General features: G+C 42.9%; 1 protein-coding gene across 4 annotated transcripts in view; it reads left to right on the top strand.

Moving 5' to 3' along the window:
• Positions 1–5,437: 5,437 nt before the first annotated feature.
• Positions 5,438–20,073, top strand: part of LOC140723331 (uncharacterized) — a 40,070-nt gene continuing 25,434 nt past the window's right edge. For 2 of the 4 annotated variants that reach the window (XR_012097864.1, XR_012097865.1), the window contains exon 1: positions 5,462–5,516. Coding sequence is in view for 2 of the 4 variants with exons in the window: in XM_073037927.1 (XP_072894028.1) it covers positions 14,345–15,487 (1,143 nt within the window). In the remaining 2 variants the exon portion in view is untranslated. Of the gene's footprint in view, positions 5,517–13,494; positions 16,341–20,073 lie in introns of those variants that run through there. The other 2 variants (XM_073037927.1, XM_073037928.1) reach the window with 2 other exon arrangements.

Here is a 20,073-nt window from a genome sequence, read left to right as displayed (position 1 = left end):
GAACTTTGGAGAGCGGAGAACATCAGAGAAACAAGCCTCCCCTCCATGGACTCTTCCTACACTTCCCCTGCCTCGGAAAAGCAGGCCATGTACTCAAAGATCCTCACAACCTGGACATTCTTGCTGCAAACCCGCTCCCCCATCGGGGAAGAGATACAAAAGCCTTAAAGCGCGAACCACCAGGCTCAAGGACGGCTTCCTGTCTGTGGTTATAAGCCAAATGAATGATAAAATGGACTCGACCTCACAATGGAACTCGACGTGACCCTGCACCATATGTCTATCTGCACTGCACTTTCTCTGCAGCCATAATGCTTTGTTACAGTTATTGTCTTGTCGTATATCAACTCAATGTACTGTCGTAATGTATTGATCTGTGTGGCTGGTACGTCAGGCAAGCTATTCACTGTAGCTCAGTACGTGATAAGAATAAACAATATCCCCATTTTAATTGTGTGGAAATATTAGACAGACTGAGCTTCTGCTTTGGAAACTCAGAAGGAAACTTAACTGACTGTTGTAATTTCTGAGGAATGCAAATAAACGGAAAAGGCTTCAATCTCGCATTACGATCTGCGGTAACTGGGATCAGGTGACCGGTGGTGGGTCTCCCATATCAATATCAGGATCAGGTTTAATAGCACCGGCATATGTCATGAAATCTGTTGTCTCTGCGGCAACAGGAGAACCTAATTCATAACAATAGATTTTAACAACTATGAATTACAATAATATACATATTAAATCGTTAAATTATATAAGTAGTGCAAAAATAAACATAAAAACTAAACTCTTTTAATTGTGTGGATATTCTGGAGCAAAGCTTAACTGAACTGTCCACATTGATGAGAAGCTCAGAAAAACAGTAAAGGCTAAATTCTCATATGAATGGGTCAGGCATCCAGAAATATTGGCTGCACTTTGGCAGGGAGAAACAGTGGAATAGACCATAAGACCATAAAATATTGGAGCAGAAGTTGGCCATTCGGCCCACCGAGACTGCTCCGTCATTCAATAATGGGCTGTTCCAATTCTTCCAGTCATCTCCACTTCCCTGACTTAGTCCCATACCCTTTGATGCGCTGGCTAATCAAGAAGCTATCTATCTCTACCTTAAATACACCCAATGACTTGGCTCCACAGCCACTCATGGCAACAAATTCCACAGATTTACCACTCACTGACTGAAGTAATTTATCCGCATCTCCATTCCAAAATGGACGTCCTTCAGTTCTGAAGACATGCCCTCTTGTCCTAGCATCCCCTACCATTGGAAATTTACTTTGCCATATCTAATCTGTAATGGTCTTTTAACATTCAGAATGTTTCTATGAGGTCCCTATTATTCTCCTGAACTCCAGGGGACACAGCCCATGAGCTGTCAGACCCTCCTCATATGGTAAACCTTTCATTGCTGGAATAATTCTAGTGAATCTTCTCTAAACCCTCTACAATGCCAGTATATCATTTCTAAAATAAGGATCCCAAAACTGCACACAATAGTCTGTGTGATCTCACGAGTGCCTTACAGAGTCGCACCATCGCATCCTTGCTCTTAATTCAACCCAAAGAGACTCTACACCTTCCAGTCATATGTCATCTCCTTCCAATGATTTAATATTGTACACAGGGCCACACCACTTCCTGTGCCTACTCACCTCTCTTTCAGATACACCGTACATCGTTGTACTTCCAGCTGCCAATGGCCGCCATTCTTTAGCCAAGTTTCACAGATAGCCACAGCGTCATGTTTGCCAATCTGTAGCTGGATTTCAAGATTGTTCATTTTATTCCTTATGCTGCGTGCATTCAAATACAACACTCTCAGTCCAGTATGTGCTGCTTTCTGTTTTAATCGCACAATGACTCTATTGCCCTGTAACTCATGCCACTGGTTTTGATTAAGCTTCATCTCCTGCCTGTTCTTTCTATAATCTCCGTTGCACACAATCTTTGATTTATTTCTGTTTTCCCCTTCCTCAGCCCAATCACTCCGGGTCCCATCTTTGTATACCTGTCTGGACACGCCCCTCTGCTGACTGCTCCTCCTCCTCCCTCAGTCACCTACTCCTGAGGTTCAATAACATTGCTGACTCTGAGTTTACCACCGTCAAATGCCAGGAGGGACATAATAATAATAATAAGAATAATAATAATAATAATAATAATAAGAAGAAGAAGAAGAAGAAGAAGAAGAAGAAGAACAAGAAGAGGAAAGTTTCTGGTGGCAGTCGTGTAAATAAAATGTGATCTAGCGTGTCCAATCCGTTAATAATCTTACCTGTTTCATTCAGATCCCCTCTCATCCTTCTAAGAATGCGAAGGAGACAGACAAACTGAGCCAAGTCACAGACTGATGAAGGGGAGGAATGATCCATTTTGATACAGAGAGGGAAGCAGAGAGTTTGATATTGTGCCTGATGCCGGAACTGTAGCCAGTTAGAAGATGAAGTGTTGTTCCTCCAAATTGTTTTGAGCTGTGACAGTGTTTTTTTCTGAAGGCACCATGGAGACTAAAATTATCTGAGTTGAAATGTTGTCCTTCTCCCAGTGACGTGCTTTGTAAACTTTCAACAGTGTAGAAAGATCCAGGGATTTGTGTATGGGAATCTCAAACGTTGTTTCCGCTGCATCTGTCAGTTCACCAGCGCTTGAATGTCGCCGATCCTTGAATGTGGGGGCGGAGATGCGGGAGAAGACAGCGCCCCACTCGCTGCAAGACAGCCCGATCACGTGTCCGTGTTCGTGATCTGATTGGATACATTGCCACGACGTTGATAGCAGTGTGATGTCATTCACTGACAAAGTGTCTCGGCCCGAAAAGTTGACAGCTCGTTTCAACGGATGCTGAGTTCATCCAGCTTGTTTGTACGTGTTGATGTCATTCACTGGCACTCATTTTGGAAGAGATTCAATCGACCATCACAGATACACCAACAGCTTCGCACTGGGAAGTGACCGTTCACCTGCTCCGTGTGTGCAAAGAGACACATTCAGTTAACCCACCTTGTGATGCTCCGGTGAGTTCACAATAAATAGAGGCTACATTTCTGTCCGGAGTGAGCAAAGAGATTTACTCAGTCATCCCAGCTGCTGCAACACCAGCAACTTCACATCAGGGAGGAAGTTCAAATCAGCTCCGTGTTAAATGTTTAACCATCACGGTGACTGAAGGCAGCTGCAGGTTCATGAGGGACTGTTACTGTCGGATTCTACAGTTCTTTCAGCTGCTTATCGCACCCAGGACTGAACCCTGGTCACTGAGCATTGGAAGAGTCTGTTCTGCTGATGTTAACCTTAAACTGGACTGATGTTTAATATTGTGGATCTGTGAAAGATAAACCAGTTCTGTTTCAAATCCCGTGTCTCAGGTACTGACTGTCTCTGCCAGACTCAGAATGTACACTAGAGAGGCCCATGTTTCTGTTCCATATCAGTATTTAGAAATATATCCCTGCCACTCCCCATTCAATCTCCCTGTGATTACCGGTTGCAGCTAGTCGCCACTCTAGGAGATTTCCCTTGAATTTCATAAAATCATAGAAATCTACAGCACATTACAGACGCTTTGGCCCACAATGTTGTGCCGACCATGTAACTTACTCTAACTCTGCCTGGAATTACCCTACCGCATAGCCACCTATTTTCCTAAGCTCCATGTACTTATCTAAGAGTCTCTTAAAAGACCCTATTCTATCCGCCTCTACAACTGTCGCTCGCAGTCCATTCCACACGCACACACACCACTCTTTGTTTAAAAAACTTTGCTCTGACATCTCCTCTGTAGGTACTTCCAAGCAGCTTAAACCTCTGCCCCCTCGTGTTAGCCGTTTCAGCCCTGGGAAAAAGCCTCTGGCTATCCACACGACCAATGTCTCTCATCATCTTATACACCTGCATGAATTCCCTGCATGATTTTCTCCGGGCTGAATAAGAAGATGAGCTCACTGTGGTTGTGACGTTCTTCAGGGCTCTGGACAAAGTTGGTTAAACTCCTTCTTCCCTGCTCTTTTCAACGTTTTGGGTCATTTTCACCAATTTTAAAGGACTGTGCCTCAGACAGCTGGGTTGTTGCAATTGTTACGTACCAGCAGCAACAGATCACTAATGGAGTCTGGTTTCGATGTTAAATCCACTATCTTTACTAGTATCTACTCCAAATATAAAAGATTAAACGAAATAAACAGAAGTTAACAATGTTATCGTATATATGTGTATGTAGAGCTTCCAAACTATCAAGCTTGGGAAACAATGCTTAAAGTCCTAAAATGGTAAAGTAGAAAAGTTCAGTAATCCACGGAATAAGTGAGTGAGAGGAGAGATTTGTAAATCCACACGAACATGTAGAGAGAAGGCAATTACATTCCACGCTGGGTAAACGAAATAACAGTCGCCGAAGATCTTATCCGTTGATTCGTTCCGAAATTCACTTCGAAATATCACCAGGTGACAGTGACAGGAATATCGTCTTCAAGTGGTTACCACAGAACACCCCGATTCCAGGTAAGGGCCAACAAAAGTGATACCACAGGATACTCCAGCAAATTCTCACAAATGGATTATACGAAGTGACAGTCACACATATCCGTTGTGCACGGCGTGCCGATGATCAACCCGATTTTCTGGGCATGGAAGAGTTCCAACCCATAGCAGTGACAAGCTGAAGTTCCAACAGCTTCTCCTTCTCCCTCTCCCTCTAAGTCTGCCGCAGCTTGTGTCTGACGTCACAGTCCCGCCTCACTCAGGCACTTAAAGGGACACTCACGGTAAACAAACCTGCGGTCTCGCAACACAATGCACCTCTAACGTCTGATAGTAGACTCGCCAGTGAATCTTCCATGGTGCAGAGTCAGAAACCAAAGAGTTACCAGCCTGAGTCAGGGCTTTGGGGCTCCAGAGAGAGAGATGGGGCCTGGAGTTCACGAGAAGGAGGAGGAATCAAACCAGCAGGCTATGGCTACAAAACAAAGATCGGAATCATTTGGAAACAGGTTGCCCGAAAAAAAAGGTGGTTAATTTCTGCAAAATACTAGTGGAAATTAACTGATCAGGCAGTAAATGTGGAGAGGAATAATTAGACAACGTTTAGGCCGAGCCCCTTCAGCTCGATTGTGTACTCAGCTAATTAGTTGCTGCCTGAATTGCAGAGTTCCTCCTGCATTTTGTTTGTGTGCGTCTCTGTATTTCCAACAAATACAGAATCTCCTGTGTTTCAGATCTCCATTTTACTCTGGCATGAGATTCACGTTGATATTGAGTATATTGTATATGGGAGCCGCTTTCTGAGTTTAAACAGCTGCAGATTTTTCTATACACACGAAAAAAAATGAGGTACAGACATTGAACCAGTGCTTGCAGAAATGTTTAATGGCACCGTGACTACCCATATGGACCTGCGTTAAAGTTTTTGGCCGACACTGAAGCACCGATGAAATGCGCAGGCGTCAGGGCTGTGACGTCACCGAGAATGACGCATGCGCACAGTACTCGGGAGGCCTTGGAAACATCGGCTGCAGGTAAGAGCAATTCTCTGTCTCTTTACCTTAAACTCCGATTTCCGGGCAAATCCTGTGACCTGCAATCCCAGGACAGTCCTGCTGTCTTCCCTTCTCTCTCAGCTCCCGATCCATTCACGGGCCCCAGGGAGCTTCCGGCTGATCAGGGAATGGGATCCGATGGATCTCTCAGACAGAGCTGAGCTCCAGCTTGGGAACTCGGAGAAAGGGAACAAAATCTTTTAGATCACCAGTTGAGAAAATCACCTTTGTTCTGCCTCCATTCACAAACAAGAAAAAAATCTGCAGATGCTGGAAATGCAAGCAACGCACATACAATGCCGGCGGAATTCAGCATTAGTACTCTTTTCATAGGTGCTGCCTGGCCTGCTGAGTTCCTCCTGCATTTTGTGTGAGTTGCTTGTTCTAACTTTTCTACCAGTGAGAACATGTTTTGTCTCATTCTCTCTGTGTACATAATGATATCAAACACCTTTGCCCTGGGCAACAAATAGCTTTCACATCACATATGTCGTGGGCAAAGTACTGGAGAGTTTAACATCGGTAGCTGAGCAAAGGGCGCTGAGTAGGCTATGGTCAATTATGGAAAACTCTGAACATCCTCTACATAGCACCATCCAGAGACAGAGAAGCAGTTTCAGCGACAGGTTACTATGGATGCAATGCTCCTCAGACAGGATGAAGAGGTCAATACTCCCCAATGCCATTAGGCTTTACAATTCAACCGCCAGGACTTAAGAACTTTTTAAAAGCTATTACTAATGCTTTTTGAGATAGTGATTTAGATGCATATCATATTTTTTTACTGAGTTAAGTATTGTATGTTATTAGTTTTGTTACAACAAGTGTATGGGACATTGGAAAAAAAGTTGAATTTCCCCATGGGGATGAATAAAGTATCTATCTATCTATCTATCTATCTATCTATCTATCTATCTATCTATCTATCTATCTATCTATCTATCTATCTATCTATCTATCTATCTACCAGACTCCAATGAGACAGACTACTGTCCTTCCCTTTATATTCATTGGCATTACCATCACTGAGTTCACCACTGTCAGTCATTTGGGGGAGAGTTCAGGGGTAATATTTATGTAGAATATAGAAACTGGTGTTACCTGTGTATATTGTGGTGATGCAAAAGTTGCTGGAGAATTTACAAGTGGGAAAAAGTGGAGTGATACTTGGAAATGTGACTTTTTGAAGTGTAATTTAGCAAGCAAACCCATATGGACAAAGTGCAAAAGCTCTGGTGAGAAAATCCTTCATTACCCGTTACAGGCCTGTTACACAGGTTGTGTGAGAGTGCAGGTGAACTTGATCAGACCCCGAGGAGATCAAAGTTCTTTTCAACAGTGATTTGCTAGCTGTTAAAATGAATAACTCTCTATATAAAATTCACTGTGCACATGTTGTCACTGGCTAAAAATGCACAGTACAAGATTTATGTGCACACTGGTTATTACAAATTAGAGGGGATATTGGAGGGGAGGTGGGGAGACCTCCAGTGTCCCTGATGCCCTCACCTACAAGATGTGCATCCAGCTGCAGCTTGTAACCCTGCACTTCAAAGAGTTGGAACTTGAAATGGATGAATTCTGGATCATCCAGGAGTTGGAGCAGGTGATAGTTATGACATGAAGAAAGGTGAGTTACACCCAAGGTGCAGGACACAGGAAACTGGGTGAGAGTCAGGAAGGGGAATGAGGTTAAATAGCCATTGCAGAGTACTCTTGTGACCATTCCCCACAACAACAGGTGAACCACTTTAGAAACCATTGGGGGGAGTTGCCTGGCAGTGGAAAGTCAAAGGGGTGATAGGGGATTGGTTAGGTAGGGGAATAGACCAGGAAAGGGTGTAATATTCTAGCAGTAAGGCTTGCTAGAGCTAGTGTGGAGGGTGATGTAAATTGTAAGGGGAATAGGAGCCAGAATGACAGAACAGGTAGTAGAGAGATTGTATTGAATTGACTTTATTATGTGCATCCTTCATATACATGAGGAGTGGAAACCTTTACATTACGTCTCCATCTAAATGTGCAATGTGTAGTTTATAGTAATTAATAATAAATAGTTTGTACATAGGACAGTCAATACAACATGGAAGTGCAATTGTATCAGCCTGAATGAATCAGTCTGATGGCCTGGTGGAAGATGATGTCCCGGAGCCTGTGGGTCCTTTTGCTGTGGTACTGTTTCCTGGATGAGAACAGCAGGAACAGTTGGTGTATGTGGTGAATTAGGTCCCCAAAATCCTTTGGGCCCCTTTTACACACCTGTCTTTGTAAATGTCCTGAATCATGGGAAGTTCACATCTGCAGATATGCTGGGCTGTCCGCACCACTCTCTGTAGGTTCCTGCGATTAAGCAAAGTACAGTTCCCATACCAGGCAGTGATGCAGCTGGTCAGGATGCTTTCAATCCTGTCCCTGTAGAAAGTTCTTAGGATTTGGGGTCCCATCCCAAATTTCTTCACCTGTCTGAAGTGAAAGAGGTGCTGTTTTGCTTTTCTCACAACATAGCCAGTATGTGCAGACAAAGTGAAATCTTGGTGATGTTTATACCAAAGAACTTAAAGCTGTTCACCCTCTCAACCCCAGATCCATTGATGTCAATGGGGGTTTGCCAGTCTCCATACCTCCTGTCGTCCACAATCAGCTCCTTTGTTTTTGTGCCAGTCAGGGAGAGTTTGTTTTCTTGACACCAGTCCGATGTTGTTCAGACCTCAGATAGAGTCAGCAATCAAATGGTTGAGCATGGTGCGATGAATGTGCTGAGCTGTGTATATCACAATGAAAGAAGCATCGTAGGAAAGTCAGATGAGCTCAGGGCAGGGAATTATGATATTGTAGCCATTACTGGGACTTGGTTGCACCCAACAGTCTGAGGGGTTTAGAGGAACAAATTTGTAGAGAGATCGCAGACCATGCCAAGAAACAAAGGTTGATGCAGTAAGTGAATTTAACTTCCCATATATTGACCAGGACACCCATACTGTAAAAGACTAGATGCGGCAGAGTTTGTCAAATGTGCCCTTAATCAGTACGTAGAATTCCCGACGTAGAAGTGTGCAATAAGCCATTAGGAAGTGATCCAGGGCTGGTGACAGAAATTAGTGATCATAATCCATGAGATTCAAAGTAACTATGGAGAAAGGGAGGTGTGGACCACGGGTTGAGATTCTAAATTGGAGAAAGGTCAATTTTGATGGTATCAGAAAGGATCTGTCAAGTGTGGTTTTGGACAGGCTGTTTTCTGGCAAAGGAGTACTTGTAAGTGGGAGGCCTTCAGAAATGAAATTTTGAGGGTGTACAGTTTGTACATGCCTGTCAAAATAAAAGTTGAAAGGTACCTGGTGCAGGGAACCTGGGTTTTCAAGAGAGATTGAAGCCCCGGATATTTTGTTCCTTTAAATGCCTCAGACATTGCCTTGGTTTTCTGTGCTACCAAGACTCATTAATGACTACAATATCGTGACTCCACGCCCTGAGCTCATCTGACGTTTTTTGACTTGTCTTCTGTTGGTTTCTAAAAGCTTCCCAATAGTTTTTGCTCTTTTGTTTGCCCTCTCTTTGGCTTTTATGTCGGCTTTGGCTTCTCATTTCAGCCACGGTTGTGTCCTCCTGCTTCCACTTCTTTGGGATGTATCGATCACTCAGCTCCCGAATTGCTCCCAGAAACTCCAGCCATTGCAGCTCCGTTGTCCCTCCTACCTTTTCCCTTCCAAAGAAGTTTGGCCAACTTCTCTGCCATAGAAACATGGAGAAGTTCAGTACAGAAACAGGCTACTTGGCCCATCTAGTCAATGCTGAAAAAACATTTAAGCTGTCCAATACAACTACCTGCTCCAGGACCATCACCCTCCATACCCCTACAATCCAGGTACCTATCAAACTTCTCTTAATTGTGAAACTGAGCTCATGTTCACCACTTGTGCTGGCATCTCATTCCACACTCTCACGACCATTTCAGTAAAGAGCTTTTCCAAATGTTTCTGTTAAATTTTCACCTTCCCCACTTACCCATGACCTCTGGCTGTCATCCCACCCAACCTCAGTGGAAAAAACTGTTTGCATTTACCCGATCCATACCCTCATAATTTTCTATACTTCTAAAAAATCCTCAAAGCAATTTTTAATTTCCTTGTTTATATTTAGAGCCTTTCTTAGGTGTATAAAATGATGAGGGTTATTGAACGTGTGGATAGCCAGAGGTTTTTTCTCAGGGTTGAAATGGCTAACTTGAGGGGGCATAGTTTCAAGGTGCTTGGAAATAGCTACCGTGGGGATGTCAGCGGTAAGTGTTTTTTACACAGAGAGTGGTGGGTGCGTGCTGGCAGCGGTGGTCGAGGCAGATACAATAGGGTCTTTTAACAGCCTCTTAGATAGGTACATAGAGCTTAGGAAAATAGAGGGCTATGCGCTAGGGAAATTCTGGGCAGTTACATGGTTGGCACAACATTTTACGCTGAATAACCTGGAATATGCTGTGGACTTCTATGTTTGAAATTTGAACAGCAATGTAACTTCTCTTCTTTAAACTGTACACGTCTAGGATTTTAATGCCACTTTTCCACACTCCCATAGACCCTTTGTCCATCTCCTGAGTAAATAGAGATGAAAAATTATTTAAGATCTCCGCCATCTGTTTTGGTTCCACACGTGGATTGCACTCTCTCTCGGAGGCTGCTTCGAGGGTCTCTCTCTCCTGAAGCAAATGCAGTTCTTTTTATATCATGCAGTCACGTACACAGATACATGTGGGTTCACCCCCCCCTTAGTTTCTCTACAGATGAGTAATGTTAACTTTATCAGTCATAAATTGTTTGTATAACAGTTTTATTTGCTACTATGTCTGAATGCAGACAGACACAGGCCTACCTCCCAAAGTCTGCTGCCCTTGTAAATAGTCACTCCCTCTTGTGTCAATATGCTTCTCACACCAAGGCTGCTGTCACCTGCTCAGCTTATGGGAAAGCATTTGTGCATTTCTACTCACTTTCTCAAGCTCATGGCTGCTATGACCTTTAAAAAAAATAGCCAGGGTCCTAAGCAGCCTACGAGATGCTGACTTCTTGATATTACAGTGATATCTTAATTCCAGGTGTTGATCCACGCCCTTAACACATCCACCTTGTCCTACACTGTTACTTGATTTGAAATATACAGGGCTCAGCATATTCACAGCACCATGCTCAACTTTTTCATTCCTGACTTTGTCTGAGGACTGAAAACAACTATATGCACAACCCCTCCACTATCTGTTCTGTTATTCAGGCTCCCATTCCCCCTGCAACTTTAGATTAACCCCCTCCCCTTACCCCCACCTGCCACCATGCAGGTCTATCAGCCCTTTGGCTTTCCTCTCCCAGATCTATAAAAAGGGAGGTGCATACCAGGTACAGGTAAATAGGAAGACATGGGGTACAGGAAATTCAAGTGAACACTTATGAAAGAAATAAAAGAAGGCATGAGGTTGCTCCAGCAGACAAGGTGGAGGAGAATCCTCAGAGACTCTGAAGATATATTGAGAACAAAAAGATTGCAAGCGAAAAAAAAATCATCTGAAAGATCAGAATATGAGGAGACAAAATAGATGGGGGAGATATTTTTCTGCTTCCATATTTACACAGAAGATGGACACAGTATATAGAAGTGAGGCAAAGCAGCATCAACTCCATGGACCCTGTACAGATTACAGAGGTGGAGGTGTTTGCTGCCTTAAGGGAAATTACCATGGATAAGTCCCCAGGGCCTGACAAATTGTTCCCTTGGACCCTGTGGAAGACAAGTGCAGAAATTGTCAGGGCTCAAGCACAGATATTTAAATCACCGTTAGTGACAGGTGAGGCACTGGAGGATTGGAGGACCGCCAGTGTTGTTCCGCTGTTCAAGAAAGGCTCTAAAAATAAACTAGGAAATTATACATTGGTGAGCCTGATATCACTAGTGGGAAAGTTATTGGAAAGTGTGTGCAGGAGGCAGATATTTCATTTTAAAATCTTTTTTTAATAAATTATTATTGATGATTAACAAAAAAGATACATTAAGTCAATATGTCATTATGTACAATAAAAATTAAATTAGCAAATAACTGATTAACAAAGCTAAGCAATATATCAGTAATAATAAGAAAAAATAAAGTTTTAAGAATATTTTTTGAAAGAAAAAGAAACAAAAAACCCCCTGCTAACTAAAAAAACCCGAAAGTAAAAAACAAAAAAAAAGCATTAGGAGCAGAACCCTGGAGCTATACATCATACACGCTTGCATAAAAAAAACATCAAACCACCAACTCAAATCCATTTAAAGAAAAATCAGAAGGAAACCATATTAATTAACTCAAATCAGATGATAGAGGTGGGCAAATGAACTCCACCTTTTCTCAAAATCAAATCGAGAATCAAAAGTTCGACTTCTGATTTTAGCCAAACTAAGACAGCATCACCTGAGAAAACCATTGTATCAAAGTAGGAGCAGAAGCATCTTTCCATTTCAACAAAATAGCCCTTCTGGCCAATAATGTAACAAATGCAATTACATGTTGGTTTGATGGCGAAATACCATGAATATATTGAGGGATTATGCCAAATAAAAAAGGTTGTAAATTAATTTTTAAAACTTTAGAAATTGTAGAGAAAATAGACTTCCAAAAATGTTTCAGTACAGAACATGACCAAAACATATAGGAGCTGGTGGATCAATGTGGACTGATTCAGGATAGGCAGCATGGCTTTCAGCATGGTAGGTCATGTCTAAACCATATATTCTCTCGAGGAAGTTATCAGGAAAGTCGATGAAGGCAAGTCAGTGGATGTTGTCTACATGGACTTTAACAAGGCACTTGACGAAGTCTCATATGGGATGTTGGTCAAGAAGGTTCAGTCACTCAGCATTCAAGATGAGATAGTAAATTGGACGAGTAAATTGGGAGAAGCCAGAGTGTGGTGGCAGATGGTTGCCTCTCTGACCGGAGGCCTGTGACTAGTGGTTGCCACAAGGATCACTGCTGGATCTGTTGTTGTTTGTCATCTATATCAGTAATCTGAATGTTAACATGGTTAGCTGGATCAGCAACTTTGTGGATGAAACCAAGATTGTGGTGTAGTGAACAGCAAGGAAGACTATCATAGCTTGCAGTGTGATCTGGACCCGCTGAAAAAATGGGTTATGAAATGCAAAATGGAATTTAATGGAGACAAGTTGCATTTTGGAAGGACCTAGGTCTTACACAGTGAATGGGAGGGCACTGAGGAACACTGTAGAAGAAAGGGATCTGGGAATACAGATTCACTGGGAATTCACTGCAAGTGGTGTCACAGTTTGATAGGGACGGAAAGAAAGATTTCGTCACATTGGCCTTCATAAACCAAAGTACTGAGTACAGGAGATGGATGTATTGTTGACTTTGTACAAGACATTGGTGAGGCCTAATTTGGAGTATTGTGTGCAGTTTCGGTCACCTACCTACATGAAAGATGTAAAAGAGGTTGAAAGAGTTCAGAGAAAATTTACAAGGATGTTGCCAGGTCTGGAGCACTTGGATTATAAGGGAAGATTGTACAGGTCAGGACTTTATTCCTTGGAACATACAAGACTGAGGGGAGATTTGATTGTGATAGAGGGGCATAGCTAGGGTAAATGCAAGCTGGCTTTTGCCACTGAGATGGGGTGGGACTACAACCAGCGACCATGGGTTAAGGGTGAAAGGTGAAACGTTAAGGGAAACATGAGGGGAAACTTCTTCACACAGACAGTCATCTGGGTGTGGAATGAGCAGCCAACACAAGTGGTGCAATTTCAGCATTTAAGATGTTTGTATAGGTACCTAAATGATAAGGGTATGGGAGTGTGCAGTTGAAGTAGTTCAGCACTAACTAGATGGCCCAAAGGGCCTGTTTCTGTGTTGTAATTTTCTATTACTGTAACAAGAACCTGAAATAATACAAAAATTCATTCTAATTCCTTTTAACAGCTGTGAAGACCAACCATTCATCTCAGCAAGAATTTTTTTTATATGGCGTTAAAACTGTGGCACGTTAAGTTAAGGAAAATCCCAGTTGCACATCAAGAAAGACTATTTGCATGAGACTGTTTCAGTTACTGTGGGGCCAGGCACCCATGCTGCTCAGCAGGAACAGGGAATAATACCAATGGATAGAGTCAAACTGAGCCAAGGTACAAATTGGAGATGGCAGAAATGCCCCATTCCTATAGAGACACAAGAGCATGAGGAAATTGATGGTGATTCCAGATACCAGCACTGTGCCCAGTCAGGAGATGATTTCTCTGTCCAACTTGGGTTGAACCTCACTGTAACAGTGTGATACCAGATCAAACCTTGGCAACTCAAGTGATCTCATCTGTAATGTTGTCCTACACCCATTGATGGATTTTGTAAATCTTGTTACAGGTTGAAAATGAGAAGGAATTTATCTCCAAGACTCTCAAACACGGCACGCCAGTTTTGCTGTCTCTGACTAGATACTTAAGAAGTGGAGCAAGAGATTCAATAGACCATCTGTCCAGCTCAGACTATGGGGAGTGACTCACTCGGTCATTTGGCCAACTAGCATGTCCGGCATTTTACGCAGAGGAAAGGCCATTCACCTGCTCAGACAGAGGGAATGGATTGACTCGGTTATCTCAATTGAAGGTACATCAGCAAGTTCACACTGGGCTAGGCCATTCACCTGTTCCGTGTGTGGGAAGGGATTCAGTCAGTCTTCCCACCTGTGGACACACCAGTCAGTTCACAACACACCAGGCAGAGGCTGGTCATCTGCTGAACTTCTGGGAAAGGATTCACTCAGTCATCTGACCTAATGGCTCATCAGCGAGTTCACACTGGGGAAAAGTCATTCACCTGCTCAGATTGTGGGAAGAGATTCACTCATTCATCCACCCTACAGAGTCACCAGCGAGTTCACACTGGGGAGAAGCCGTTCACCTGCTCAGATTGTGGGAAGAGATTCACTCATTCATCCACCCTACAGAGCCACCAGCGAGTTCACACTGGGGAGAAGCCGTTCACTTGCTCAGTCTGTGGGAAGAGATTCACTCAGTCATCTCAACTACAGAGTCATCAGCGAGTTCACACTGGGGAGAAGCCATTCACCTGCTCAGAATGTGGGAAGGGATTCACTCATTCATCCACCCTACAGAGTCATCAGCGAGTTCACACTGGGGAGAAGCCGTTCATCTGCTCAGAATGTGGGAAGGGATTCACTGATTCATCCAGCCTACAGAGACATCAGCGAGTTCACACTGGGAAAAAGCCGTTCACTTGCTCAGAATGTGGGAAGGGATTCATTGATTCATCCAGCCTACAGAGACATCAGCGAGTTCACACTGGGGAGAAGCCATTCACCTGCTCAGACTGTGGGAAGAGATTCACTCATTCATCCACCCTACTGAGTCACCAGCGATTTCACACTGGGGAGAGGCCGTTCACCTGTTCAATCTGTGGGGAGAGATTCACTCGGTCATCCGACCTACAGAGTCACCAACGAGTTCACACTGGGGAGAAGCTGTTCACTTGCTCAGTCTGTGGGAAGGGATTCACTCAGTCATCCACACTACAGAGTCACCAGCGTTTTCACACTGGTGAGAGGCCGTTCACCTGCTCAGAATGTGGGAAGAGATTCACTCAATCTTCCACCCTACAGAGACATCAGAGAGTTCATACCGGTGAGAAGCCGTTCAACTGCTCAGAATGTGGGAAACAGTTCACTCTGTCATCCCACCTAGTGGAACACCAGCGAGTTCACACTGGGGAGAGGCCTTTCACCTGCTCAGAATGTGGGAAGAGATTCACTCACTCATCCAACCTACAGACTCATCAGCGAGTTCACACTGGGGAGAAGCCGTTCACCTGCTCAGAATGTGGGAAGAATTTCACTCGCTCTTCCTCCCTACAGAGACATCAGCGAGTTCACACTGGGGAGAAGCCGTTCATCTGTTCATAATTTGGGAAAGGATTCACTCAGTCATCCCAACTACTGGCACACCAGTCAGTTCACAATGGGAAGTGGCCGTTATTATGAATCCCTAGGTTTTGTTTGCTGTGGACTGTCATCTTAAGAGAGAGAGAGACAGAAATTAGGATGGTGAGTCAGTCTGACTTGCAGGTTGTTTAATTCGCCCGCAGCTTGTTTAGTTTTAACCGAGGACACAGACACTCAGACGAAGACGAAGGAGGAAAAGTGGAAGGATTAGAATCGGGGAACTAGTGGCCGAGGGTCACTGATTGGAACTTTTCTATGACCACAAGGGTGGGTAAATTATCAATTCACCATACATCGAGTGTGTGGTTATCACCTCGTTTGTTCCATAGGTGTGGATCGGATTTGGCATATCCTGTGAAGACCACTTATGTGTTAACGCTTGGCTGGGAGTGGTGTGGTAATTCACTTGAAGACGATACCCCTTGTGACAAGTCACTTTCGGTGATAATTCGTATGTGGATTTGGAACGATGAAGCATAAAACCTACATCGACTGTTGTCTCATTTTACCACGGTGGAGCCTGTGGAATTCGAAATAATTGCCTTCTCTCGCCATTTACCCTGGATTACAAATATCCCTCTCATCACCTATTCTGTGGTTGAACTGAACTTTCATACTCTAACGCATCAAGACTCGAAGCCTTGTTTCCCCCAAGCTCAATAGTTTGGAAGTTATATTTACACACATATATACACATAACTTCTGATTATCTTGCTTAAGTTACTGTATTATAACTAGATTCTAATAAAGATTGTTTTAACATCAAAAACAGACTTCAGGTGTAGTCTATTGCTGCTGGTTTGTTTCTAAAGGGTTACGATTCATAACAAAATTGGGGCTGTGTCCGGGATATGAACAGATTTGGGGGCATATTGATTGATAATTTATTGATTTCATTGAGGAAATCCCTTTTAATTTATTTGTGTGTGGAATATCAGCAGCAATAAATGTTGATAGATTTCCAGATGTGCCAACCTCTGAGGCATTAGAGGACGCCAGTAGGATTGAGTTGTCGAGTATTGCTAAAAGGTTAAAACTTGCTAAGGTGAAATTGACAATGAAGAGAGCACAGATGAAGAGGATAATAGCAGAACATTATGTATCTGAAGATGTGTTTAACATGGAGGAGTTGGAGGTGTTTCCTGAAAGTAAACCTAGTGAGCTTGAGGTCCAGTACAAGTTAGAAAAATTAAAGATGGAGGCTGCAGAAAGGCAGAGGCAGTTTGAGGCTAGAGAGGCAGAAAAACAGAGAGAAGAGGCAGAAAAACAGAGGGAGGAAACAGAAAGACAGAGGGTGTTAGAGCTGGAAAAGATAGAGAGATTGCAGCAAAGGGGTCTAGTGTTAGACTCTGGTGATGTTTGAGGCCAGTGAGGAAGTTAAATTGGTAGAACAAACATGAGGAAAGTGGTTCGACAGTAGTTCTCCCCATAGATACAGCCTGGTCTGCTGTGTTCCACCAGCATTTTGTGTGTGTTAGTTAAATTGGTACCTCCTGTTTACGAGGCAGAATTTGATGAATACTTTCAGCTGTTTGAGAAGGTTGCTCAGAGTTTAAAGTGGCCAAAAGAGGATTGGCATATTCTCTTACAAAGTGTAATTAAGGGGCAGGCTCAGCAAGCATATTCTGCTTTGACAGTTGATGAAGCAGCTGATTATGACATAGTGAAACAGGCTGTGCTCTAAGCTTACGAGATGGTCCCTGAAGCATACAGGCAAAAGTTTAGAAATTTGAGGAAATCTGGTGAGTCAGACTTATATGGAATTTGCTTATGAGAAGTTTGTGTGTTTTGACCACTGGTGCACATATAAAAATATAAATGATGATTTCAACAGCCTGAAAGAGTTGGTTTTAATTGAACAATTCGAAAGGTGCATCCCTGATGACATAAAGACATATTTAGATGAAAAGGATGCTGCCGCTTTGCAGGAGTCTGCTAGATTAGCAGATGAGTTTTCTTTAACTCATAAGGTTACGTTTACCTTGAATAAGAGCTTCCAAAATCGTAGCAGGGATCACCAGGGTAAACCAAAAATTAATGCTGGGACGAGTGACAAGAGTAAGGATGAAAGGAAGCAGTTGAAGGAGAAATATTCTGGTCTTACTTGTTATTGTAAGAAAGCTGCTCATATGATGGCCAATTGTTCAATTTGAACTTGGATTTGGTCAGAGAGTGAGGCACCTTTGACCTTGGAACAGTGGATTGATGGGGATGTACATGTTAACTTGTTAGACTATGTTTTGAAGTTCAAAAACAAACTACACCAGTCTTGTAGTCTAGCAAGACATCTGAAGAAGAAAAAGAAAAAAGAACCAGTCCCGTATGCCTGTGTTCAGTATGTTGAAGCACCTATAACCCCACAGGGTTCTGAACATTCTGTTGAGACTCAGTTAAGGACTGAGAGGTATGACCGAGTTAAGAAGGGATTTGATTATTTTATGTCTGATGAGTTTGTATTAGTAAAGGAAGGGTCTACGAAGGTACCAGTGAAAATTCTTCAAGATGCTGAGGCTTCTCAGTCACTTATATGAGACAGCGTTCTAAAGTTTGGTGATGAGACTGACACTGGTGAGGTAAATCTTATTAAATGCTTTGGGGGCGGTGTGGTTTCTGTGCCATTGCACAAGGTACCTTTACAGTCAGGGATGGTTTCCAGACCTGTTAAGATCAGATTGTGCTCCAGTTTACTGGTGGAAGATGTTACTTTGCTGTTAGGGAATGACCTGGCAGATGGTAAAGTTGTTTCTGTAGTGCAGTTGACAACTATGCCAACCACTGACGACCCACAGATGGATTTTAACATTTATCCTTCCTGCACAGTAACTCACAGTATGGCTGAAAGGTCTGCCGAGAGTGATTCTGATACCCATGATAGCCAGATTATGCTGACTTGTCAGGGACTTTTCTGCCTTCAATGTTTCAACAGGATTCATGTAGACAGTCTGATGAGAAAGACTTATCCCTGTCCAGGAAGGAGTTTATAGCAGAACAGAACCGAGACCCTGAGATTGAAGCTTTAAAAGAAACAGCTCTCTCTGATGATGAGATTAAGAAAGTGCCAGTAGGGTATTATCTCAAGGATGGAGTGTTAATGAGGAAGTGGATGCCACCTGCTACACCTGTGACTGAGGAATGGGCAATTGTTCACCAAGTTGCAGTTCCTAAAGTTTACAGGACTGAAAATTTAACTTTGGCCCACGGTATGTCCTTAGGTGGCCATTTTGGAGTGAATTAAACTGTAAATAGGATTATAAAGGAATTTTACTGGCCTAATTTGAGGAAAGATGTTGTGATCTTTTGCAGAACCTGCCACACTTGTTAGGTTGTGGGTAAACCTAATCAGGCCATAGCAGTGGCCCCACTGTGGCCTGTACCTGCATTCGGTGAACCCTTTTCCAAAGTTATAGTGGATTGTGTTGGCCCATTGCCAAAGACTAAAGCTGGCCATCAGTATTTGCTAACTATTATGTGTACTGCATCCAGATTCCCAGAGGCAATACCTCTCAAGAATATTAAAGCTAAAATGTGGCAAAGGCTCTTACCAAGTTTATTACTTTATTTGGTTTGCCTAAAGAAATCCAGTCTGATCAAGGAAGTAATTTTACATCTGGATTTTTCCAGCAGGTAGTTTATGAACTGGGAGCTAAACGAATTACATCGTCTGCATACCATCCAGAATCACAACGGGTTTAGAAAGATCTCATTCTACCCTCAAAACAATGATTAAGACATACTGTGTTGAAAATGGAAAAGACTGCGATGAAGGAATACATTTTCTTTTGTTCGCAGTAAGAGAGTCGGTACAGGAATCACTGGGCTTTAGTCCATTTGAACTTGTATTTGGTCAGAGAGTGAGGGACCTTTGACCTTGTTAAAGGAACAGTGGATCGATGGGGATGTACATGTTAACTTGTTAGACTATGTTTTGAAGTTCAAAAACAAACTACACCAGTCCTGTGTCTAGCAAGACAAAATTTAAAGATTTCTCGAAACACAATAAAGTTTTGGTTTGATAAGCAGGCTTGTGAAAGAAAATACCAGGTGGGGGTAAGGTGCTTGCCTTATTTCCAATGTGGCTGAATCCACTTAAGGTGAAACTCAATGGACCGTATGAAATAGTCTCTCAAGTTAACTATCTGAATTATGTTATTAAAAGACCCGACCAACGTAAAATAACACAGGTGGTACACATAAATAAGATAAAGCCTTATGTTGACAAGCAAGCACCGTCTGTTAGTGTTGTTGTCAAAACATATGAATCTGGCAACCCTGAGAATGAAACAATTGACTCGTCTGATACTTTTCACAAGCCAAACACGGTCCCAGTTAGGCTAATGAACTCGGTTGTTCAAGAAAACATTGATAACAAGTTGGCTCATCTGCAGCCAAAGCAACAACAACAGCTGAAGGAATTAATTCTGAAGTTTAAAGATTTATTTCCCGCCATTCCCAAGCAAACCACGGTCACCGTATATGACGCAGATATTGGTCAAGGCAAACCAATTAAACAACACACATATTGCATGAATGTAGAAAAGTGTAAATTG

This window comes from Hemitrygon akajei, unplaced genomic scaffold (assembly GCF_048418815.1).
Source record: "Hemitrygon akajei unplaced genomic scaffold, sHemAka1.3 Scf000109, whole genome shotgun sequence".
In the NCBI taxonomy this organism is placed as follows: domain Eukaryota; kingdom Metazoa; phylum Chordata; class Chondrichthyes; order Myliobatiformes; family Dasyatidae; genus Hemitrygon; species Hemitrygon akajei.
The sequence above is the reverse complement of the archived record's forward strand: the minus strand, read 5'-3'. Positions and strand labels throughout refer to the sequence as shown.